The following is a 24,102-nucleotide window of genomic DNA, read 5'->3' as shown; positions in this document are numbered from 1 at the left end:
GGGTAGCGCGTCTCTCGGCACACACACGCTATCCGGAAGACCGTAAATATTTTTTGTGACGTTTTCCTATGGTGGTACGTCCGCCCATTAAGTAGAACCGACAGTAGCCTACATGATAACTGATAAGCATCTCTGTACTGTGTTTATAAACGTGAACATCTCGCACAGTTTCTGATATATTTTGTCTTGAATTAGGCTAGTCTTGAAAGCTTCAAGGTCTCTACAGTGTGGATTGTGTAGCTGACCGTTCTTTTGTAAGCATCTGCACAATAACGTCTGATATTTCACTCGTCTAAACCAGAAAAAATAGTCAAAAAATGCAGAAAAGAAGAAAGCCTGAGCCTATACAGCTCAACCCGATTCCTGATGGAAACACTATTAATGGAACCGGTGCCACAGAGTAAGTAATCTGTCAACATAGGGGACATTTTGGTTGAGTTGTAGGCTATGGTTAACACCTTTACAGCACAATGTCAATTAGGCTATCTAACTCATAATTGTTTAATGTAAGGCATTTGACTTGGTAATAGGGGTGATGTCAACCACGTTATTTTTGTGGTGCGTATAGGCTACATGTTTTGGAATAGGGATTATAGAGTCATGTGTGTTTTGCCTGTCAAAAAAGTGCCACAGGTGTATCGAACATGTGTGTGGAGAGACTGATGGTCTTGATTTTTTCCACGTCTGTTGTACCGCTGTTAGAGGACCTTTTAAATACGTCTCTGTAGAGCTCTTCTGACAGAGAGACAGTGCAAGGACTGTACTCTCCAAACAGCGGAGTTATCAGTTTAGTGCAGATACAAAGCAATCTGTCTTGGACGTCACAGATTTGTTGTCTACCCTCCCACGGTGAGTATTTGTCATCACAAACATGTATATACAGAGAACGGGGTCTGCAATTACTTATCGAGAATTCAAGCACAACTGCAGTCTCAGAACTTGCAGTAATGATCTTGAACACTTGACATATGCTCTTAGATAGCTTCCAACGTCGTGAAGTCAAATTTCCTGACTTGCCCCATGATCGCTCCTGGGTTACATCAAATACAATACAATAAGAATCATTCATTTAAAACTCAATTATCTAGCCTAATTCTATCTCTGCCGGTTTGCAATGTAAGGTGTGGATTTATTTTTTCCTGTCAACTGTTTGTGGCATGTCTGTTTCATTAGGTTATTTTTTCAGGGACCCTAGAGCTGTCATTTAAGACATCTTTATCCTTAATTGTGGATTCATTATTCTTCATAGAAAACCTGGAATACCGGAATGTGCTGTAGTATGTCATATCTGATCTGTATCAATGCCTATTTTTTACATTTATATAAAAAGGCAGTTTGCCATCGTGAAGCTACTCACTGTTGCTTGTTGCTAATTAGCAGGCTGAATTCAAATGCTAGTAAACATATATTCCAGGATGCATGGCAAGAGAGAGGCACATTCCTTTTGTGTCTCTGGGCCAGCTTTAGCAAGCAGAGCCATGGAATGTTGGTGTGAAATATAGACCAGGAACTCTGATTCAGGGTTTTGGAAGACCCTGCCATAGAGGGGGCTTTCTGGAATCCCCCTTCTCGGCATGACTGCAACTGGAAGTCAAAACTAGTGTGTGCGTGTGCGTGTGTGTGTGTGGCAGACAGGGCTTACTCTTAATTCCTCTCTCCGGCTCAGTAATGCTGTTATATTGTGGCAACCAGCCGGACAGACAAAGGCTGGCATGTTGCTAGGAAAATGCTTGTAATTTATTTTATTTTATTTACGTTCTTATTTTCCACTGCAAATAGAAACTGCAAAACTGTAAAAATGTAGGCTTCATTAGCATGTACAAATTAAAAGTTGTCCTTTGTCAGTTGTGAAATTGGTTATTTCAAACGTGGTCGATTTTTCTTTTTACCGTTGCCAAGTTGTTTATCCCTTCAGTCTGAGAAATACACACAGCTGTCTCTGCGGGCCTGTGATTGGCTGGGGCCTAGCTTTCAGATGTCCTTCATCCTGCCTCTGCTGGCTACTAGGTAGCCTCAGGGTCCCTCAGGGCTTCACACTTTATCTAACCTACAGCATCAGATAACATAAGGAACGGACAAATCTTCCTTTTTTTTTTTTTACTCTTTTTGCCAAACTCAAGAGACGCCGCCCTGTACTTACTGTAAGTCGCTCTGGATAAGAGTGTCTGCTAAATGACTAAATGTAATATTCCTTCCCCCATCACCCGTGTGTTCTCAAGCATAATATTAGCATGTGTGGAGAGAAGTGTCACTATTGCCTTTCTTAGTTTCCTCTCCACTAACAGACTCCCCAGGGAGTAGGGAAAAAATCATTGAAATAATTGTTAACAGGATCCATCAGGAGCTGCATCAGGAACCTCAGGAGCTGATGGCTCTCCCATTTGGTGCACACATACAAACTTGATTATATCTCATGGCTAAGACCTGGGTAATTGTTTACAGATAACGTTTGCCTACCCCAGGAACTTATTTCTCTACCTTGTGCACATAAATATTATGTAGTCCTATCTGTATAGTAGCAGAAATAAAAATACGTCAATATTCTTCTGAGGAGCAAACAGGCTTGTCATCAGGAACTTGTTCAATAGCTAGTGCATGTCCTTGGGCTTCCTCACACACTTGAAAGGAGGCTGAGATGCTCTGCCTATTGTGATACGTTGTGAGGACAGTGTGGAGCCAGTACATCTGCTCTGTGGCTCTGCTCTGCTCTCCTCCAGCTCGACACCCCCCTCACACTCAGCACCTCGTCTCCATGGATACGCGGGCCTGCTGTCAGAAACAACAACACTTAACCCTTCCCCTGCTGAACCAGCCTGAACCCCAAGCACCACAGCGCTCTGAATGAGAGGGTGTCATATTTTTATAGTAGTTGCTTTCCAATTGCAGAGTTGTGATGTAACCACGACAAATTTGCCTGAAAATTTAAACAAAGCAATATTGGTATACTTATGTTGGAGAATTATGATGCAAATCTAGAAACGTAAGTGCTACACTCACCTAAAAAGCAGATTTTGCATCTCAATTGGAGTGGAGATAAGTAGACTGGAGGGTCTTGTAGTATTGTCAGCTGCGGATAACCTAATTAGTAGGCACATGAAATTAGCTGAAGAATAAAACATTTCTGGCAGCCTAAAGAGCTTTGCTTTACACTAATATATGTTTTCATTTGATGTCGATTTGGCGGTTTAAGTTTAAATAATCAATGCATAGCTCAATGGCTAAACATACAGTGTATATACTGTATAAATATATATTGTGTGTGCGTGTATATTTATACACACTGTTTATATATAAATATGTATATTTTTTTGTGGAACTGACTATCTCTTTTGATTATTGTGAAGATGATCAAAGCATCAATGGCTCAAAATCTGGTGCAGTAATGTTCCTGTGTGGTTTCAGGGAGGAGATGAATTCTGTGGGAAGAAGGAAAAGCAGGAGAGTGTTAGTTCACACGAGATCATTCCACAATTAAAGTGTGAAGAAAAATGCATTGCCATGACAACTGAATCAGGTAGTGGTGGCAACGCTCAGAGAAACTACCGACTTCCTCACATTGGGATCTGGAAAGGAACTCTTAGCAGCGCACACACACACACACACAGGGCCCTGTCTGTCTGTCTGTCTGTCTGTCTGTCTGTCTGTCTGCCCTACTCCTTGTATATCTGGGAGTTCCTTATCTGCATGCCTTTTTGTGTATGCCGTCACCATCTAAAATGTATTCAAAACCTCTCAACTTTATTTAAAATTAAATGATCCTTGTTATATCTTAAGCGTGTGAAAACCAAATATGGCCTGCCACATCTTGGAACCACTTTTAATAAAGCCATTTTTTTCCCTGTGCGGTTCCATCGCACCTTCTCTTGTGTCTCTCTCAGGACAAATCTAGAGGCCCTGCAGAAAAAGCTAGAGGAATTAGAGTTGGACGAACAGCAGCGCAAACGCCTGGAGGCCTTCCTCACACAGAAACAGAAAGTTGGGGAGCTGAAAGATGACGACTTTGAGAAGATCTGTGAGCTGGGTGCTGGCAATGGAGGGGTGGTCTTCAAAGTCTCCCATAGGCCGTCAGGACTCATCATGGCCAGGAAGGTGAGGCGGAGACAGTCGTGGGAGGATGAGCTCCGCATTGTGACATACGGGGGCCAGCCTTGGCATTGATAGGCTGTGTTCTACACTCCCAACCTTCTTTTCAGTCATCGTGCCTCTATCAGACAAGGCTTCTATTAAGTGTTCCCTCATCCCTCTATTAAGTGTTCCCTCATCACAATTTTAATCTTTTTGATTAACCATTTAATATATATGAAATGCATCTTTATCATACACATGTTGCTTGGCTGGATAATGGTTCACAGTGAATGGCGTGTGTGTTTGTGATGGGTGTCACCTGTTGACGATCTGTGTGATTGACTGTTCCAGCTGATCCACCTGGAGATCAAGCCAGCCATCAGGAACCAGATCATCCGAGAGCTGCAGGTGCTTCATGAGTGTAACTCCCCCTACATAGTGGGTTTCTACGGGGCCTTCTACAGCGACGGAGAGATCAGCATCTGCATGGAACACATGGTACTGGGCAACTGCTTGCACATCAGATGTCTCAAGCCCGGCTGCAGGATGTGCAGTGAGATTAACGATCGTAGCAATCATAATCAATGAGCATAAATATCACATTCACAGGCATGTAAATCTCATGATTGACTACAGCATACCCTTTTTTTCTGACTGCAGGATGGGGGCTCCCTAGATCAGTCTCTGAAGAAAGCAGGCAATATTCCAGAACAGATCCTTGGTAAAGTCAGCATAGCTGTGAGTGATTCACAACCTTCCCACTTTGAGTACAGACAGTACATTCTATACTTGTGTGTAAAGAACAACATTTTATGTGTGCTAGTGTCATAAAGTGGATTTGTGTATTTCCTTCTTCAGGTCATTAAAGGGCTCGCTTATCTAAGAGAGAAACACAAGATAATGCACAGAGGTAAATCGCTATTAATTACAAATAAATAAATGGAAGTCTAAGAGAGAAACACAAGATAATGCACAGAGATAAATCGCTATTAATTATAAATAAATAGAAGTTGTAATACAATACATTTTCAGACACTGCTTATTTTTCTGCCACTACAGGAACAATAAACTGTCTGTTTCGAGAAAACCCCCCAATGCAGTTCAGCAAATCAAATTCAACCCCTATCACTTGCAAAACAGTAAAGCCTCATTCACAAAAATCTATAACTACTGATGATCGAATGATGGCACCAAACTACAAACGTATTCCATGGCCCTGGTTCCAGAACAGCCACATCTAACCCTACTACTAAGTGGGCTCTTCTAAATGTAGCATGTCCGTCTTTCAGATGTCAAGCCCTCGAACATCCTGGTGAACTCCCGCGGAGAGATCAAGCTGTGTGACTTTGGAGTGAGTGGCCAGCTCATAGACTCCATGGCCAACTCCTTTGTGGGCACTCGCTCCTATATGTCTGTGAGTTCCCTCTGCTTTTCTATGGATGGATGGATGGATGGATGGATGGATACTTTATTAATCACAAGGGAAATTTTGGTCATCCAGTAGCTTATGTGTACCTATACACATCACCGACATACATACATAAATTACATATTATACATACACATAGGGAGAACATATTCACACAGAGAGTGTTTCCAGATACCGGAAAGGTTCTGACCCTATTGTACAGAGTGCAATTATTTCGACAGTGTTGGTGTCCAGGAGGAAAGTGATCCTGTGCTGCTGGTGGGGATAGTGTGGGAGAGTGGCTCAAGTGCCCAGGTGTCCGTGGATTTCAATATTTCTGAACTGAGTGTAATGATATGTATAGTCCAAAAATGTGGACATTTGCCTATATGTGTGCAGTAATCAACTTTTTTTTTTGCACTGTCAGTTCTGACAATACATCCGTGGTTCCCACTGTTGTCTCCTGTGTTCTACAGCCAGAGCGTTTGCAGGGCACCCACTATTCAGTTCAGTCAGACATCTGGAGCATGGGTCTGTCGCTGGTGGAGATGGCCATCGGACGCTTCCCCATCCCTCCCCCTGATGCCAGGGAGCTCCAGCTGATCTTTGGCTTCCCCGTCGAGGGGGACGCGTCCTCAGCAGAGGCCTCCCCACAGCCCAGGCCCCCAGGAAGACCAGGCAGCTGTGAGTGACTGGTTACCGAGGATACACGGAAGTCACCGGAACTCCTTTGTTTATCCATTTGGGTTATTCGAATATCGGCGGCTTGTTGTTCTGGTTCTGACCAGTGTCAAGTGTTTGGGTGCACCACTGTCCAATACTTCCTCTGCAAGTTCTTCTTCAGATTTCCCAATCGTTCCTATTATGTGTTCCCCAGCATATGGACCTGACAGCAGACCTCCCATGGCTATTTTTGAGCTGCTGGATTACATCGTCAATGAGGTGTGTAGATCACCTTGTCATTTTGTATGTGGATTTAATTTCTGTTTATCGCTGAACTGAGAGTGCATTTCCCAAATTACTTTGACCAGCATGTGATTTAATCAAGCCACGGCTGATAACCGTTTTGCAATGCTTTGATTCGAGTGGACCATCTTATTTTCAGCCTCCCCCAAAGCTCCCTGGCTTTTTTGGGTCAGAATTTCAAGACTTTGTGAATAAATGGTAAGCGTGCCATCTTTAAGTATTACAAGATACAGTGTCACAACTTTCGAGTTGTGTAGTGCACTGCCATCTAGTGGTACATCAGAAATTCAATAAATTACTTGCACATGCATGTTTGAAAACGTAGTGTCAATTGCTCTACTTGCTGGTAAATCTCACAAGCTTACATTTTGTGTAACAGTTTGATCAAGAATCCAGCTGAAAGGGCTGACCTGAAACAGTTAACTGTGAGTGCTCACGTTTCAAATTCTGTGTCGAATATTAAGATTTGTTTATTTAACTAAATGAACTTCATTCTGCCATGGCTCCCATTCTCCCTCGGTCAAACATGCTTTTTGATTTTCCCTCTCCAGGTCCACACTTTCATAAAGCAATCTGAGGCCGAAGAGGTGGACTTTGCAGGCTGGCTGTGTAGCACCATCGGTCTTAATCAGCCAGTAACCCCCACGCACAGTATAGGACTGTGACGATGCAGCAGGACCTGCTCCTGTTCTCTGCCAGCACATGCTTCCCTGCCTCATCAACCCCCAAGTACTTAACCAATACTGGTTAAACATGGGAGCCAACTCATGTATTTTGTTTTGTGTGACAGCAGTGGTTCTCAAACCATTAATTCTCATTTCCCCTCCTCACAGGGCTGTGGTTATAATACCTTTAATATTTAAATTATTTCCTAAGTAAACGCCAACTGTAATGCCGACAGATTTTTCTTGCCTTCCATTGCTAGTTAGCTTCACCCCATTCTCAATCAAATAAATGTTTGTGATATTAAGTGACTGAACTTAACCTTAGTTGAATGACACCATGGAATTCCTTTTAGATCCGATTTTATTGGAAACCATATCTGAATCAATCACTTTAGAGCTTTATGCTGTAGCAGGTGCTGCGGGGGCAGGGGCTGCTGCAGCAGCTTTCTTGGCAGATTTCTTTGCAGGCTTCTTCTTGGGTTTCAACATCTTGGCCTTGGTCTGTTGGGAGACACATGCAGGAGGTTGAGACTCAGAAGTTCAAGTCTTATTGTCAGATGCACAGAACCACAGGGCACTGACATTCTAAGGACAACGCAAAGCAACCTGGCATAACATGACAAGAGTACTCAAAATAGATTACAACTATGATGAGCTCAAATATAGTATAATAAACCTAATTAAACAAAACAAATCAAAATACTAATGCACCAATATACGCATGTGCGTTGCAGTTTGACTGGTGTTTGGAGAGTTACTCACAGCAGGGTCGTGCAGCAGGATGGCATTACGTCTGGCTGTCTTGGCGTAGGGGTTCAGTTTCATCATCACTCTGAGGTTCTTCAGAGGATTCTTCTTCAGAACTCTGCGATTGATCTTCTTGCTGCAATGGGATTTAAGACACATTTAGTATGTAGCACATGAGCTAATTAGCTGTCCATCTGCAAATTCTTAAACCGTTGAATGTCAGAACTTCAATTAAAATCAGGATTCAGAAACACGGACCTGAAGTGGAAACTCATCATTAAACAACTGTTCACCCAAAGAACTAAAGTAAACAGGTCTTACTTGGGAGCACGGAGAACCTTCTGGATCTCCTCACTCTTCAGGATCCTGCTCAGATCTGTGTTGGTCATCTTGTGCATGGGCAGACTGGAACACAGAAATCAGCAGTCAGAACAGTTTGCTACCCCAGTAGGACTTGGTCTCAATTGTCAGTGTTGAAAAACACTGTTTCCAAGACTCAGAACTTCTATTGGTATCACGGGAATCAAAAACACGGACCGAAGTGGAATCTCATCATTGCTCGGTTAAGTGACCCATTGAAACCCTTTGAAAACAGTGATGTACGTACTTGTAGTCCATCTTCAGGGTGGAGGGTTTGCGCCAGGTGCCGTACAGCTCGTCCAGCTTGCGGAAGGCGCTCTCTGTCCAGATGCAGAAGCGGCCAACATGGCCACCAGGGGCAAGCCTCAGAAGGTTCAGCTTGTTCACGTTCTGAAGTGTGATGCCTGGAAAACCACATTCATACATAGAAATGAGTATTGCATGTTTATATATATTTTTTAAAGATCATGCAGTTGATAGTGGTACTCAGAACTTCAACAACAATCACTGGGTTCAGAAACACGGACCTGAAGAGGAATCTCATCATTGCCATGGCCGCATTGAGCGGCTCTCGTCAGGTAAGGCCTTGCACAGGTATCAAAAGCCACTCACCTGGGATATTTCTGAAGGCTTTAGTGACACCTGCGTCTTGGTTATAGATGATGCATGGTCCCTTGCGCTGGATACGCCTGCGATTCCTCATCTTTCCTTTGCCGGCTCGCATACGCTGGGAGGCATACACCTGAGTGAAAGGAACAAATGGAATCAAGCAAACGCGTGACAACACACGGCAAACGCTCCCTCAACGTAGACGCAAATAAGGCGAGCGTATCAAGTTCACCTTCTTTATATCATTCCAGGCTTTCAGCTTCTTCAGGAGAAGCACAGCCTCCTTGGTCTTCTTGTAGCTCTCAACTTTGTCATCCACCACCAGAGGGACCTCTGGGATCTCCTCAATGCGGTGACCTACATCAGGGATCGAAACGGTCACATATTTGCACTGCTACTCCACAAGACAGATTGGTAACAGCTTGCTCAGAACATCAAGACAGTGGTAACAGCTTTGCTCAGAACAACATGTACATCAACCTCTTGTGGCAGCTTAATGACGGCAGGCTACCATCACTGTCCACAGAGTCAGACGCAAATTACACCATCATGGCAAGTGCTGTACATCAGAATAGACTTAGCCTGGCATCACCAGTCCTATTAGCTAATGTGAATAGGTCAAGAAAATCATCTGAAACCCAGGCTAGTGTTTCCTGGGCAGTATGAAGCTCAAATCTGATGCACGGCTAGTGTAAAGAGAGCCTTACCCTTGGACATGACCAGGGCGGGCAGGGCAGAGGCAGCCAAAGCAGAGCAGATGGCGTAGCGCTTCTGGGTGGTGTTGATCCTGCGGTGCCAGCGGCGCCAGGTCTTGGTGGGGGCAAACATGCGACCTCCGCGACACATCTTAACCACAGTGAAGGAACTTTGACATTGAAAATTGACAACTTTCCACACGTTTGTGAGTAATGTGCTCAGTCTCAATGATCGTCAGCCATCTGTGCCAGCATATGACAGCAGGCATACTGTCACTGATCACAGTGTAAGACGCAAATTACACCATCACAGCAAGACTCAGCCAGGACACTTAATTAGCAATGCCTTTCAAAGTTCGCGAGTAACCAATCAGGATCAGAACATTGTAATTAGGATACATTTCCGAAGGCTCCCTGACCGGAGCGGTGGGTACCACCCCCCCTCACACGAGGGATACGGGCCACAGCTCTTCCTGTACCCCAGGACTCAGCACTGGTCTGGTGACCTATAATAAAACAGAATTGATCAGTTTCCACACAGTCCAATTGGTGGGTGCTACTTCCAATAGATGTCACAGATTAAGCCATTCAGAACTTCAATTATTATCACAGAACTCAAAAACACGGACCTGAAGTAATGTCTCATCACCAAGGCTTTTACAATTGCTTGTAAATTAAATTATATGTATAAAAACAAGAGACACTTACCAGCCAGTTCACTGACGGCATAGGGCTGGCGGCTGTTTTTACGCATGTTGGTGTGCACAAAATTCACAATATCTGGTCGAATTGGAGCCTTGAACACTGCAGGCATCACCACATTCTTGCCTGAGCTCTCTCCTTTCTCGGAGTAAACCGAGATCAGGGGTCGGGCACATGCCTGAGGAAACGGTAAAGAAATTCAGACACAATGATGAATGTTACCATCCACGAACAAGTCATCTTTCATCCTGCGTAGATAACAAAACTTATTTCGCATTTACCTATACTAATTTTAACGGCCAATAAGCAATGACTGAACCAACACTGCTTGCTAACTCACTTCCCTGACTATTAGCTTGCCATCATCCACCATTGTTCAAGTCAACAAGCAATTTAATTATTTGTCAAATAACTGTTGCAAGTTCAGCCATATGTGAAGCCAAGTGACAGCATGTCCAAGTGTTTACAAAACGTACATTTTAAGGCATGGGACGAATGCATTCACAACTTGTCTTATTCTGCGGCCTTCATTAGCCAGCTAGCCGAGATCGGATGGCACACGTGTACGTTAGTGACTGCCTGGCTCAGAAGGCTATCGCTGTAGTAGCATTCCCTTCTAAAATGGCTCCTCGTGAGTCTCGAATAATTTAACATTTCTTTGAGCACTTGAAGGTGCATCAAATACGGTTAAAATACGTTCTCTGGTAAACAAGCGTTGGTAATAGGCATACTGTTGACAACCGAACATGTAAATTCGTATAATCTCACCATTTTTAAGGTTTTTTATCGGCTCGCCGGGAACCACGCTCCTATCGCAATGGCGGCCACAGTAGAAAAGGAAGTAGGTGGTGCTCCCTTACAGATATATGCCTCCGAGAAAGTGACACTTCCGACAACCAACACTTTCAATACCATCTTTATCAATAACTTACTTATTCGAAAAATATTATTAGTAATTTATTGTCTTGTTTATAAACATCACATTTGTTGCCCTAAAATATCCTAAAGCATGATAATGTATGCATGAGGTATGTTTGTAAGTGGTACTAACTAACGCTACAGTTGAATGACGGTGGAAGAAATATTGAAGATGGGACTACTTTTATCAAATACAATGGCCGAAATAAGATTATTTCAGGAAGAATATTTTACTTCATAATTTATATATTAAGTTTTATCATGCTATTAAGTACAATATATTGATAATATAAATGTAATTGTTATAGAATAATTAGGTTGGGCTGCTTGACCTGGATGAAGATCAACGGTGTGTGACGTAGTCTAAATTCAATCTCCTTTACACTGAGCGCGCGGAAGTCAAATGTAGATGTCTCGCTGCATCGTCTAGTTACGCTGGCCGCTACTTTTTAATTATAAAGTTGGCGAGACAGCGATATATTTGAGTACAAATATAATGTGTTCCAAAATAATCGCAGAGGCTCATACGTTTTCGAAATTTCTACGGTAAGTTAATCATACAATTCCTTGAAGTGTTTTTGCTTGCTAGTTAGACTAACGCTATCTGTCAAAATCTCACCATCCATGCCAACAGAATAAGTAGTTAGCTACAGTACAGTACTGTAATTGGAGAACCAGCGCTTTGTCATGATCGCAAATTATGATGTTGTGGAATTGTAGGACTTTTCAAGACGAGGGCCAGGATTCAAGTGTTTACGAGGTAAAATTCCCCACATCCGAGTAGATAACCCGTACAGTACAGCTTTTTCAGAGAACTGATACTCTGATGATAGCAAGCTAACTGTTGATTCCACTTGACTTGACGTTAAAGGAAGAAATACAAGTGTTGAAGTACCATGGAGATAAATCTCCTCTACATAATATCTACAGTAGCGACAGACCAGTCTTCATCTGTGAAAAAACTGTGAGTAACCCTGGTGCTATGCTGTATCGGTGTAAAATCAAGACACACAGGCAAATGCCAACGCCAGAGTGAGAATGTTAATGTATCTTCACTAGGTTCCTAAAATTGAGGAAACTTATGAAGAGAAAGAGGAGACCGAGAGTGATAATGAGACTCATGAATGCTTTGCAGACTTGGGACCACAACCCCTAACAATCATGAAAGCCAGGTGATCTACACAGTATTCACAACTCATAGGCTGGTCATCATTTAAATCTCAGTAATCAGTCAATGTGTTCAATAAATGGAACGTGAATGATAAGCACTCAATTATGTTTTAATTATACAGGCAACTGCTGTCATGGTACACCATGTCCCAAAACTCCAATGTGCATTCAGGGGCAAACCCGGGCCTGAATCCCCTTTGGGTGCGCTGTGATATGGCTGACCCAGCTAGAACAACCTGGTTAGGAGCAGAGACTGTTTATTCCAGCAACAAAATCTCCGGTGTCAAGTTGTACTCAGTGACATGTAAAGGTATTGTCTCAGATTGCCTTCGCCTGTAGGTCCCATTTGTGTAAAAAAAAAAATACAAATTGGTCTGGTAACTTTTTATTTGACTTTTATGTTGATGTGTTCTCCATGGGGTCTTTTTGTGACACTTTAGAGGCAACTGTCAACAGAGCATCCTTCATCACTCTGGATGAGCTGAAACAGGAACATAAGAAAAGGCATCATCCGTCTTCATCCTCAGTAAGTGTAAAGGCCCTTGCACACTGAGTGCGAAATCTTTGTATGCGTTTTTTGTAATCGTCAGCCTCAAAATTTGGTGGTTCTAAATTGTCAAAAAAAAAAATCAAAATGCTGGCTATGGATGCGAAAAACACAGAAAATCAAACCCGATCCTAATTTTTTTTTTTTTGACAAACGAAAGTTTCGTAGGCAGTGTGTAAGCGTAATTGACATAATGTGAGGACGTATTTATTTTTAATTGTGCGAACATTTCGGACACAAATTTCTTGTACAAAGACCATTACTCCTAGTCCTCTTAAATGTCTCAGGGACAGACTTATGGGATTCCATATGTTCCTTGATTGTGTTGTTACACTTCCAGATGGTCACTAAAGGCACCTCACAGTACAACCTGTTTGGCTCTACTGTTGTTGAGGACACAACAATCGAGTCTCAGAGCAGTGTAACAGTGGACTTTAAGTGGAACCATGTGGAGAATATTCTGGAGATTCCGCCCCTGTCATCTGTGGCAACTCTGGTAAGCCGCATTATTATATTCAGTGAATCTCTCAAGTCTCAAACTGCTGTAACGTTGAGGTGGTAGAATAGCTCGTCGTGTCAGGTGATCTACACAAAGTACTGTTCATCTTCGTGCCACAGAACATCAAGGTGGCGAGTGGGGATGTGAGGAGTCCAGTGTTTGAGATGTACAGGGAACTGGAGTTTCTTCAGGTACGTGTCCAGATCTTTTTACAACTGCGCTGTGACGGCGTCACGTTCCTACTGCTACATTCCGGGGCCGTTTAATATCGTTGCCAGGATCTCGCTGAAGCCAGGAGAACGGGGGAGACCGAGTGGAGGGAACCTGCAGAGACTAGGCCTGCAGTGGACCTGATCAAGGACTACCTGGAAGGTAATCAGAATCAGAAAGGGATTTATTCGCCATGAAAGTTTGCACAGACAAGGAATTTGCTTTGGCAGGAAGGTGCATACAATAAACATATAGGAAATTTAAATATGTGGTCTAACTATACTAAGCCTCCATCATCTGTGCTTTATTGCAATGGGAGCCAGCGTCAAATAGGACTGCCTCATATTCCCTCTGTTTCAGGTTTGCAGAACACAGTGAAGACTCTTCAGGAGTCTACTAGCGTAAATGAGGTGTGGATACAAGCTTGGGACTGTAAGCAGTAAATATCCTGAAAGAGAGATTTGTATGTCATTGTATTGTTATGCGGGTACACAGGCACCAAAAGTCAAGACTGAACCTGCAGAATCAGAAACCTCGGCTTTTAACTCCCTTATTGAACGAGGAGACCTGGACTTTGTGGAGCAGCTATGGGTCTGGATGAGAAAGAGTAAGTCACAGTTGGAATCCTTGTTTCATTTGAGACCCTTCTGTTCTGTATAAAAACGTTGCCTTTATTACTGTGCTTTTCAATCACAGGTGTAACCTCATATCAAGACATAGGGGACTGTCTAAAAATGGTCATCAAAGCTTTGCAATATGGGGACATCAAACCATGGGTATGTTTAGGGTTAGAATCATTCCATACCATAGCCATAGTCCGAGCCACTAACATTGCAGGTGATTCCATGTCATCCACTATAGCGTAGCATGATAGGTAGTGGCTGTGGTGTGTAAACAGGGACTACTGTGTATCCACCCTCCAGATTCACAGGGACAGCAGCAGCTCCCTCAGTAAGCTCATCCTGCAGTCGTACCACGGCCAGATGGACCCAGTGTCCCTCACTGGCCTCACCCCCGTGCACATGCTGCTGGAGATGGGCCTGGGCAAGATGAGGAAGGACTACACCTACCACCTCATGGGTAATGTCGCTATACCGCAGGGACATCAGTGGCAGCAGGACTGAAAATGCATCACGTCTGAGGATTTTGACACAACACTTTTTTTGTTTGTTAGTTTGTCCAAATCTTTGAAGTCATAGACAAATCCAACCTTTTAAACAAAGACCATGTCTCTTCCTCAGGTAAAGAGCTGACAACGCTGAACCACCTGGTGAGTCCAGGATCGTGCGTTTCTCTCTACCCTTCAGCCACCTAACTGTGCAGATATCTGAACAACTTAACTCTGCCCTTTGCCTTTGTCTAAGAGCTATTACCTAAGCACTGAAGTCGACCTTCAAGAGCAAGTGTTAAGAGTGAGAAAACTACACCACCTGCTGGAGATGATAGTGACCTGCAGCACCTTCCTGGGTCTGCCTTATGACCGTCTGTTCCTCCTCACACAGTAAGCCCTTCCAACCCCCTCATCAACTTGTATCTGTGGCCCTGATTGACATGTATTATGCAGGTTTGTTCACATTGATTTGAGCTGCTGACCTGGTTTCTTCTAGGTCCTGTTTGCAGTACTACAAAACATTTCCCTATGACGAGAGCCACGAGTTCAAACTTCAGATCAAACCCGCACTGATTAGCCAGTTTTACCACAAGTGTGTCTACGTTCTCCATTCTTTTATCAAACTAAACGACATTCTTAAACGTACTGCTGTCTGTTACGTGTTCATATCAACATTGTCCTCCCCGTGTGTGTGTGTGTGTGTGTGTGTGTGTGTGTGTGTGTGTGTGTGTGCGTTAGAGAGCAGTCGGTGTCGTGGGGGGTGGAGGTGTCTAGTGGTCAGGGTCCCCGTGAGGTGAAGACATCCTGGAAGCTTAGCGACCACCCCCTGGTTGACCACATCACCTTTGACACAGGTGACTTCCCAAACCATTGTTATACAAGTGTCACTGACCCTTTATATGATGATGTATAATATATATATAATGATGCCAACCATATGAATCCCATGTTTCCAGGTGAGACCACAGTGAATGGGGATGTTGAAGAGGCAGCATACTTTGCCACCATGGTGTGCTGTAGCCTGGTCAGTTTCACTTGAAGTCACAACCAGGTGAGATGACATATCATGACAAGTGAAAAGTATATTTCCTGGGATTTATTTATTTGTCATATTCTCTTTATGAACCACACTAATTTACGTGTCTCAAATTTTTTTTTTTATGCTAAGATTGACTTTTTGAATGATCATTGCCACTACAACTAGAGCAAGTGCAAGAATCGAAATCACGATCGCATGCAAATGCCTTCATTTACTTCACATCAAACTGAAATCAACTCGTGAATGTTGAGTGTGTCTGTTTGAGGTTGTAAACATTTGGACACACTTAAAGGGTTGAAGGGACTAGTTCCGTCTGCGCAGCAGGAACATTAGAAAAACAGCGCTGAGCAAGATACACAGGGTACACACAGTAGGGACAACGATCTCCGTCACCATCTCCATGTGGCTGGTCAGGGGATCTGGGAAGATAGCACACGCCAGGCGGAGATTAGGATCACATCACAGCCACCTCTGCTGCGTTACGTCTAACAATGCTCAAGCACAGCACTCAAAGGGTTAATCGTTTCGTATGGCAACATAACCTGTTTTTGTAAATATTGAGTGATTTCTTACCATGTATAAGTCTTAGAATATTTGCAGCAGTACTCCGCTGTTCCTCTAATAAAGAGAGAAAAATTACTGAGTGGAACCAAAGCCATGTTAACCCTTTGAGCACTGCAGGATGAAAGCATCTCAGCTTTAAACATGTGATTTAGTAGCACTTATGCTCTTGTTGGCTCAGCCACAGGAAGCCTGAAGGTGCAGTTAAGTGACTTGTTAGTACATGTTAGAAACATTATAAGCAAAGGCTGTGAATATCTGAAGCTGCTCAGAAAGAAGCAATGAAGAGAGAGAGGAGACAAAGAATTGGTTAGCTGAACACTGCAAGCGGCACCCAAAGCCTTTCACCACATTCATTTATTGTGTTCCGCTTCTAATACAAATGTATTGGTTGTCCGAATTGTTTGGAGCACAGACAGATAGTTGAAACAATGTTGGAAATGTTCCATTGCTAAAGGTCTGTAGTAAATGACAGATACCCCTTTCTATACTTCATCATGCACTGGCCAAACCTTTGGCATTTCTGCATTTTCCTGGGATTTTCTTCTAGCTGGAAGGGCAAACAAAGAAAAATCCTGTTAGAGAATTAGGTAGCTAGTCTCTCCAGTTCAAACCTCCTAACCATACCCAAAAGGTGATTCACCATGTACGAGGCAGAATTTTTATTTGTTTGCCCCTGCTAGTTGTTCCTCTGTTTCTTTTATATGAAGGGACTGTCTCAGGAACCATATAGATGAACTGACCTGCTGCTAGGAGCTGGTTGCTGGAGGAGCAAGTCTCTGTGGCCTTCCTCTTCCAGTTCTCAACCTGAAAGGGAGGGTGCTCAGTGCAGTCTCAAAATGACACAGTCAGACATGAATGATGTCTATCTCTTGTGCTACTTATTTGTTTCTTTCCCACCCCCCAACCCCGCTTATTTTTCTTTACAGACTGCCAGTCCAGTGCTTCAGTGGGGGAAAAAAAGAAGATATTTATACATTCCTAGCTACATTTTAATGCATTTATTCATACTCCACGTGTTGTCATAAATGTGTATATTATAGTGTAATTTGGCATTAAAGACCTCTGGTCAATGGATGAAACCACTCAGGTCGTTCCTTGCTCACCTCTCTCTGATTGGGGAATCCGTTGGAGCTGATGATGCGTTTGTAGTACTGAACGGAGGCCTTGGGATAGCGTGGCTTGTTCTTGTTCCTGAAGTCCACGTAATATAGGCCGAACCTCTCGGAGTAGCCTTCGTCCCACTCAAATTTATCCAGCAGGGACCAGGCTGTGTAGCCACGCACATTCACCCCGTCTCTGATGGCTGCAAGAACAGATAACGTAAGACGACAATGCCGGAGGGGAACGATGTTTTTGAGGATTTCCACATATACAGAATTCTCGGGTTTCCTGGTGTTTGCTTGCCTTTAAGCATCTCGTTAATGTAGTCCTTGAAATACTGTATCCTCCAGTCGTCGCAGAGTTCAGTGCAATGCATCTTCTCCGAAACTCCGTTCTCAGTCACGTAGATCATCGGGTTCCCATACTGAGTCTAAGAGACAGAAGATGCACCATCTCACTGAAAACCAGAACAAAACTAGCATCCAGCTAACTAACAACATAGCTGACCGAAAGCAGATCACATAGAGCACAATAAAGGGTTCACCTTACATTTACATTACATTTAGTTATTTAGCAGACGCTCTTATCCATAGCGACTTACAGTAAGTACAGGGACATTTCCCCCACCGGCAACCTTCTGATTAATAGCACAATTCCCTAACCGCTCAGCCCATCTGACCCCCACCTTGACGAAGTTGAGCAGACGGCGGAACCCCCATGGCACGGAGTACAGCCACTCTGAGCCCGGGTCTGGCCAGCGGGGGTCCACCAGCTCAGCCAGGTCCCGGTCAGTGAAGTAGCTGCTGCCACCGCGAACAGACGGGTAGTTCTTTAGGGTGATGTAACGGGTGGTGAAGTGGCCGATGCCCAGGAAGTCACATGTGCCCTTGATGTAGGTCTTTTCCTGTGAGGAGAAGGTGGGAAGTCGAGAATTCCCCATGCCTTGCTGGGCACTCTTCCTGCCTGAACAATGAACACAATGAATATATACGAAAACATTGTCACTCCTCTTTTTGAAATAAATTCCATCTGATCCAATTCCAAGTGATCAGTAGCTATGAATATGTTCTCTTTGGTTGTGTGGTAACTTGCCAATGAAGTCTTTCATCACTTGAGGGTAGTCTCCATGGAAGATGGGTGTGGCAAACCAGCCCATGTAGAACTGGACATACCTCTCAGCAGCCTCTATGTCCTTCTGGTTGGTGATATCCACTGGTTCTCCCCAATCCCCTGACAGGGAGATGCCCACCAAACCTGCACAAGGGAAGGCTCTCAGGCTCTGTAAAACGCCACACATACTGACCCACCAGCCTCAACCTTCGACTCCACTGTTTCATGGCCAGCGTGTGACCCTGGTTACCTTTTTGTTTGCCCCTCCACTGCATATCATAAGTATGCCACACCTTAGCATGTGCCTGACAACCAAGAAAAAGGGGTGTTATGGATAGGACAATTGTATTGGAGGCTAGGGAGTGAAATTGGTAGAATGTGATGATGATCTGTTTACTCTCACCTTAATGATGTGATGAGCTGCCCGGTATGCCCCTGTTCCCTTCAGCTTCAGCCCGGGAGCATGCTCTCCAGTCTCATAGCCTTCCACCGCCACTGACTGGCACACAGAGAAAGTGCGTCAATCACTCGTCAAGGAGATAACGTACAACTCTTGATAGGGAATACAATCCTACATACATACCCATGGGTTATTGAAAGTGATCCAGTATTTCACACGGTTGCCAAATCTTTCAAAGCACAGATTGGCAAACTCGTTGAAGTGATTGACCATGCTGACATTCTGCCACCCGCCATATTTCTCTTGCAAGACCTGTCCAAATATTGTGAGAGACCAGTACAGAGATTCTGATAATCTGGAGAAACCAGAGGACAATATTGAGGACTGTAGTGTCATGAATACCTACCTGGGGAAGATCCCAGTGATAAAGGGTGACGATAGGAGTGATCTTGTTCTCCAGAAGATTGTCAATCAGGTCATTGTAATACTTGATTCCTTTTTCATTCACATGGTCAGCTACAAATATAACACAGTGTGGGTATTTGTCAGTGACAATGGTACCTCAGTGTCAAGTTCCGGTTGTGTTTTATCAGACATCCCAATGACTCACACTTGATCCCAGTGGGAATGAGTCTGGGCCAGGAGATGGAGAAGCGGTAATGGTTCAGCTTCAGCTCTTTAATCAAGGAGATGTCATCCTAAAGACAGACAAACGGAGGAATTTTACAGCAGCTAATCCTGCTCCCAAATCCACAGTCACCGCAGTTCGTAGGTTTGGTAAAGTACTTGGTATTGGCGGCGACGCTATCTTTTGATCACCTTGATTTTGTAGTAGCCCTCGCAAGAAGAATCCCCGGTGTCGTTGCGTAAGACTTTGCCTTTGTTGTGTGAGAAGACATCCCAGATGCTCAGTCCTTTTCCGTCTTTGTCCCAGGCTCCTTCTGTTTGATAGGCTGAACTGCCGGCACCCCACGAAAATCCTAAATGTGTTTATTTACATTTAGTCATTTAAGCAGATTATATAGATAGAGCGCAATGAAGGGTGCACCTTACATTTACATTTAGTCATTTAGCAGATGCTCTTATCCAGAGCGACTTACAGTAAGTACAGGGAAATTCCCCCGAGGCAAGTAGGGTGAAGTGCCTTGCCCAAGGACACAACATCATTTGGTAACCTTCTGATTACTAGCCCGATTCCCTAACCGCTCAGCCACCTGACTCCCTGTTCAATACTTAGTGTTTGATTTATACACACAGCACAGCCATTGATGTCAGTGATTCGGTCAGGATGTTTTGGGGGGGGGGGAAGCCGGGGTTCGAGGAGTGTGCCTACCAACTGGAAAAGTGCCATAATAGAAGGAGCCGCGGTCGTTCTTTGTCCAGTCGAAGTCCTCAGCCGCAGACAAAGACAGCACCAACATAAACACATGGCACAGCGAAGTTGTGCGATGGGGAAGCATGATAGTCCTGGGCACACAGTGCTCGCTTTCTCTTTCTCCTGCACCATGAAGAAACAGACATCCCCCATCTTCTTATCAACACGCTGCTGTACGCCACCGTTTGCCAGTTCACAGTTTCACCGATAAAAATGCTTGATCACACACACACAAACTGAAGGCCTACCTGTCACACCGTCAAAGGATCAACATTTGTTCAGACTTGAAGCATCATATGGTATCAGACAGTGTTGGTGTGGAAATAAGGTGAGGTTCCTACAGTGTGCCGTAACCAAACAGTCTGGAAGCATCTAGTTCACTGGACTATATTGGGGGTCTCGTGGCCTCAATGCAGAACCAAATACCCCCTATTCAAACTCAATAGAGTGTGAGAAAATGGTGCTTAGGTCGGCAGATCCCTTACAAACTGGGGTTTCACTTTGTAAGCAAAGTCAGTGTTGGAGCGGCTGATACTGTATTTATTATGACAAAGGCAGATAACAATTACAAATACGAAATTATGATAACATTTTCCAGATTCAGGAAGGATTTAAATATAGTTAATAAGTTGGGCAATTAAAAAAAAAAATTGGACGGTAGGGATTTTCAGCAGGCATCATACCTTTGTTCTTCTTATGGATTGCTCTACTTTTTTATGAAAATCCCATGGGGGGGGGCGGGGGGGGGGGGAATAAAACTATGCTTTAATTTGTTTGTCAAGTTACTATGCTTGTGATAGTTTACTATGGTCAGGCTTAAGGCTTGCATAAGGATTATGCTTATGTTAGATGATTATGTAAGTCTAAAGCCTAGGGAAATATTAACTACCTGCCTGTGTGCTATGTTTCTGCCAGATACAACATCTACAAAAGAGCAAGAGAATGAAGTTCCTTCACACCACTTTAGTTACCTGCGTTGGTTGGTGTCTTGCCTACTTTGGATGTACAGGAGACAAGACCTGCAGTTAAGCCCTAGGCCCCTAGGTGAATGAAGCCTTGCTTGTGGAAAAGAGACCATATGGAAAGCTGTATATATCTATTGGGGAAATCCCCATTGTAAGCTCCCGACCATGCTACCACCCTTCTCCAGAGCTGTCCCTGCGTTCTGTGTTGCACTGCATTTTTTTAGCTGTTTAGAAAATGCTGAATGGTTGGGTAGAGGGGAAAGTGTTTGCACTGCATTATCCATTTGCAAATGTGTGTGCCCAGGTCAAGTTGGGACACAGATTATAACCTCAGTACAACCTTGATTAGGCTGTCCAGGAGACAGCGAGGTTAGAACCCACATTTCAGTCATCATACCTCAAGACTTTCGAGTCCTTAACACGCATCCCTCTCGATGTTGGTGCTTTTGGCCAGTTGAGTTCAAAAAGCACCATGATAAGCCTATGAAGGTGAACAATAGTTGATCTCATTTACAGTACTTGATTAAGATGTCTGAGCTAAGGATGTCAAGAGTGATTTGCAACACAATAAATCTTACAGGTACATCCATCAATCTTTTTATGTACGGAGTTCTTTATTTTGTGCTCATGAATAACCCTAATAACATGTACAGAACTGTAGTTATTTTGATCATCTTATATGGCCCAGCCATACAAACATTCCATTAGAACCTTGAGTCTTGGGAGGCTTGTCTTTAGTCCATAGATGTGCAACATCAATGCTTATAAGAAGCACCTAACAAATTGGAATGCTCCATGCCAGTGACACTGAACAGGTGACTACAAACAACAACTCTATGGTGACCAATACAAATGACAGGTATTGACATATGCAAGGAGGAACTCCCTTCCAGTTTGTTGTGTAGCTGATCTCAACACTTAAGTCCACTCCAATAAATAATAAACTTACTAACAAAGGAATCAAAACAAGTCAAAAAGAACCAACTGTCATTTACACACTTCAGTGTTGTAGATATCTGAACTCCTTGGACTACTGACAGTGCAATTGGAATCTCAGTAATAATCCTCCTCTTCCTCCTCCTCATCTTCCTCAGGCACTACTTCGAGCTCATTTTCATCATCTTCCTCCTCTTCTTCTTCCTCCTCCTCCTCTTCCTCCATATTATAATCCACAGGCGCACTGAGGAGGAGTTTGGTCTGGTTGATTTGATTTTCATCATCCGGGTTGACTGGAACCTGTAAGCAAAACATATACTCATATTAACAAGTGGAAATCTGCAACAGCTGGTTGGTTTGTGGACCAACCAACCGACCCAGTGAGCTATAGAGCTGATAGTCGCAGCAAAAAATCTACATTTTGTGTGGCAAATTGGGGTTTACAAAAAGCCTCAGAATAAAGGAAATACAAGTTACTATACAACTCTAACTCAACCCATGCATAAACAAGGTGTTTGAAACAAAGAAGAGCAACATACTGAATAACAGGTAGTAATAGGTGAGGTAACCATGTGCTGAAATAACCCTGTGCTATCTCTGCTTGATTCATTTTCATCAAATGATCTAACTACATACATCTCAGAAGTGTAGGATATGAAATCTATGCATTTTGTTATTTTTACTAGTTGACAGAAAATGGGATACCTCAGGAGTAGCAGGTTCAGAATGCCCTTCCTCTATCTGGGAATTGATGATGGATTTTAATGCCCCTTCTTCAAACTAAAACACAACAACAACAACAAAAACATCAGTTAATTATGTGGTTCCCAATCCGGGTCCTTATGCCCCCCCCCCTCCCCTATCCTGCACGTTTTAGATATTTCCTTTCTCCAACACGCCTGATTCAAATGAATGGGTCGTTATCAGGCTTCTGTTGAGCATGATAATGACCCATTTATTTGAATCGGGTGTGTTGGAGCAAGGAAACGTCTAAAACATGCAGGGCAGGGGGCCCAGAGGACCAGGATTGAGAACCACTGAGTTAATTAATGATTCTAAGATTAGCATACATGACGAGCTCCAAACATCCAACCCAGTAAACTCTACAACACACTCGGACTCACTTTCAGCCGGTTGAGCTGATCTTGCAGCATGACTTTGATTTTCAGAAGAGTCTCCTCTTCCTTTTTTAGCTCCTGCAAACGACTGTGCATGGTTACTGTCTGATGGCTCCTTCAGATCATTCCTTGAATCTGGGACACAAAAGTAGACCATAAAGTTAGTAGCAAGTACCTCCACAGAAATGATCTTGCGCCGATTGTACTGGGCTATGCTAACCCAACGGTAAGAGACTACCGCGCGACTGACACGCTTCATAACGGTCTGTTGACAACCCTCAATCTGATAGCTATCTAGCCGTTAGACATGAAATGCCTCACCGTAGCGGCTAGCTGGCTTGTATTCTTGGATATATCCGCTGTGCAGGAACTGCTATGCAACATAAAGCTGATGAAGTAGCCACGTAATATTGTGTAAAGCTACAAGCTTGGCATGATCATTTCTAGCAACTGACTTAGCTAGCTTGCTAGCTTTATGACAAGTAGTCCTTCGTTCCCTGCTCTCCCTTTCTCAAACACAACACAACAAGCCGAATTCACGTGGGTCGCTTCCTGTTCCTGTTCTTCTTTCCCCAGTCGTAGCACACCGGAGCCCACTTTTGCCATCTAGTGGCTATGGAGTGTTTTGGGATGGACACAACGAGGACAATAATGCATCCGAATCTTATGTGGCATGCCTATGTATCATTTGCAATTCATTGGTAAAATTGCATTGAAGAGTTTCCGCTTTGGTAATATTATGGCCGTGTCAATAATAATGCTACTTTCCAGTCCTGTTTTTGTCAAGTCGTACATCACTGTTGAATATTTGATGAAATATCT

At 43.6% G+C, this 24,102-nt stretch overlaps 5 protein-coding genes and 6 non-coding genes across 13 annotated transcripts; 2 read left to right on the top strand and 9 right to left on the bottom strand.

The window, feature by feature from the left end:
- Nucleotides 1-73: 73 nt before the first annotated feature.
- map2k1 (mitogen-activated protein kinase kinase 1) lies at nucleotides 74-7,398 on the top strand. The gene is made up of 11 exons (XM_084671480.1): nucleotides 74-400; nucleotides 3,879-4,089; nucleotides 4,417-4,563; nucleotides 4,726-4,803; nucleotides 4,924-4,975; nucleotides 5,355-5,479; nucleotides 5,950-6,157; nucleotides 6,351-6,415; nucleotides 6,579-6,637; nucleotides 6,819-6,864; nucleotides 6,991-7,398. Exons 1-11 carry the CDS (start codon nucleotides 318-320, stop codon nucleotides 7,102-7,104), a joined length of 1,188 nt encoding a protein of 395 aa, XP_084527606.1. The 5' UTR covers nucleotides 74-317; the 3' UTR covers nucleotides 7,105-7,398.
- Nucleotides 7,399-7,447: 49 nt separating this feature from the next.
- On the bottom strand, nucleotides 7,448-11,123 carry rpl4 (ribosomal protein L4). The gene is made up of 10 exons (XM_084671481.1): nucleotides 10,986-11,123; nucleotides 10,224-10,395; nucleotides 9,915-10,021; nucleotides 9,528-9,666; nucleotides 9,053-9,177; nucleotides 8,824-8,953; nucleotides 8,459-8,615; nucleotides 8,173-8,256; nucleotides 7,867-7,987; nucleotides 7,448-7,605 (listed from the first exon to the last, which is right to left on the bottom strand). The coding sequence occupies exons 1-10, from the start codon at nucleotides 10,986-10,988 to the stop codon at nucleotides 7,504-7,506; spliced, it is 1,140 nt and encodes a 379-aa protein (XP_084527607.1). The 5' UTR covers nucleotides 10,989-11,123; the 3' UTR covers nucleotides 7,448-7,503.
- LOC146259007 (small nucleolar RNA SNORD18) lies at nucleotides 8,067-8,134 on the bottom strand. The gene has a single exon (XR_014729832.1). It is a non-coding gene; the product is annotated as a small nucleolar RNA SNORD18 (small nucleolar RNA).
- On the bottom strand, nucleotides 8,344-8,412 carry LOC146259006 (small nucleolar RNA SNORD18). The gene has a single exon (XR_014729833.1). It is a non-coding gene; the product is annotated as a small nucleolar RNA SNORD18 (small nucleolar RNA).
- Nucleotides 8,694-8,763, bottom strand: LOC146259005 (small nucleolar RNA SNORD18). The gene has a single exon (XR_014729831.1). It is a non-coding gene; the product is annotated as a small nucleolar RNA SNORD18 (small nucleolar RNA).
- On the bottom strand, nucleotides 9,276-9,375 carry LOC146259004 (small nucleolar RNA SNORD16). Its single transcript, XR_014729836.1, has one exon. It is a non-coding gene; the product is annotated as a small nucleolar RNA SNORD16 (small nucleolar RNA).
- LOC146259003 (small nucleolar RNA SNORD16) lies at nucleotides 9,732-9,830 on the bottom strand. The gene has a single exon (XR_014729835.1). It is a non-coding gene; the product is annotated as a small nucleolar RNA SNORD16 (small nucleolar RNA).
- On the bottom strand, nucleotides 10,100-10,169 carry LOC146259002 (small nucleolar RNA SNORD18). The gene has a single exon (XR_014729834.1). It is a non-coding gene; the product is annotated as a small nucleolar RNA SNORD18 (small nucleolar RNA).
- A 384-nt stretch (nucleotides 11,124-11,507) lies between the features above and the next one.
- On the top strand, nucleotides 11,508-17,349 carry zwilch (zwilch kinetochore protein). Of its 3 annotated transcripts, none has more exons than XM_084672953.1 (19): nucleotides 11,510-11,681; nucleotides 11,856-11,895; nucleotides 12,007-12,099; nucleotides 12,195-12,307; nucleotides 12,428-12,615; nucleotides 12,746-12,831; nucleotides 13,193-13,348; nucleotides 13,471-13,542; nucleotides 13,630-13,723; nucleotides 13,922-13,971; nucleotides 14,057-14,168; nucleotides 14,258-14,337; nucleotides 14,485-14,641; nucleotides 14,803-14,831; nucleotides 14,926-15,062; nucleotides 15,169-15,264; nucleotides 15,411-15,526; nucleotides 15,629-15,723; nucleotides 16,983-17,195. In XM_084672953.1, the coding sequence occupies exons 1-18, from the start codon at nucleotides 11,632-11,634 to the stop codon at nucleotides 15,709-15,711; spliced, it is 1,752 nt and encodes a 583-aa protein (XP_084529079.1). In that variant the 5' UTR covers nucleotides 11,510-11,631; the 3' UTR covers nucleotides 15,712-15,723; nucleotides 16,983-17,195. The 3 variants fall into 3 exon arrangements, 2 of the variants coding, with proteins under 2 accessions (XP_084529079.1, XP_084529078.1); XM_084672952.1 differs by lacking the exon at nucleotides 16,983-17,195 and adding an exon at nucleotides 17,202-17,349 and having other exon boundaries at nucleotides 11,511-11,681; XR_014729799.1 differs by lacking the exon at nucleotides 16,983-17,195 and having other exon boundaries at nucleotides 11,508-11,681; nucleotides 15,418-15,526.
- lctlb (lactase-like b) lies at nucleotides 16,015-20,346 on the bottom strand. The gene is made up of 14 exons (XM_084672954.1): nucleotides 20,220-20,346; nucleotides 19,706-19,866; nucleotides 19,497-19,584; nucleotides 19,293-19,402; nucleotides 19,070-19,198; nucleotides 18,890-18,985; nucleotides 18,737-18,791; nucleotides 18,465-18,630; nucleotides 18,062-18,335; nucleotides 17,680-17,806; nucleotides 17,379-17,578; nucleotides 17,016-17,079; nucleotides 16,285-16,329; nucleotides 16,015-16,130 (listed from the first exon to the last, which is right to left on the bottom strand). Exons 1-14 carry the CDS (start codon nucleotides 20,344-20,346, stop codon nucleotides 16,015-16,017), a joined length of 1,758 nt encoding a protein of 585 aa, XP_084529080.1.
- A 1,471-nt stretch (nucleotides 20,347-21,817) lies between these two features.
- snapc5 (small nuclear RNA activating complex, polypeptide 5) lies at nucleotides 21,818-23,848 on the bottom strand. Its single transcript, XM_084672142.1, has 4 exons — nucleotides 23,602-23,848; nucleotides 23,287-23,415; nucleotides 22,868-22,942; nucleotides 21,818-22,462 (listed from the first exon to the last, which is right to left on the bottom strand). Exons 2-4 carry the CDS (start codon nucleotides 23,374-23,376, stop codon nucleotides 22,280-22,282), a joined length of 348 nt encoding a protein of 115 aa, XP_084528268.1. The 5' UTR covers nucleotides 23,377-23,415; nucleotides 23,602-23,848; the 3' UTR covers nucleotides 21,818-22,279.
- Nucleotides 23,849-24,102: the final 254 nt, after the last annotated feature.

Source organism: Hypomesus nipponensis, chromosome 14 (assembly GCF_054491055.1).
Source record: "Hypomesus nipponensis isolate SF chromosome 14, ASM5449105v1, whole genome shotgun sequence".
In the NCBI taxonomy this organism is placed as follows: Eukaryota; Metazoa; Chordata; class Actinopteri; order Osmeriformes; family Osmeridae; genus Hypomesus; species Hypomesus nipponensis.
The sequence above is the reverse complement of the archived record's forward strand: the minus strand, read 5'-3'. Positions and strand labels throughout refer to the sequence as shown.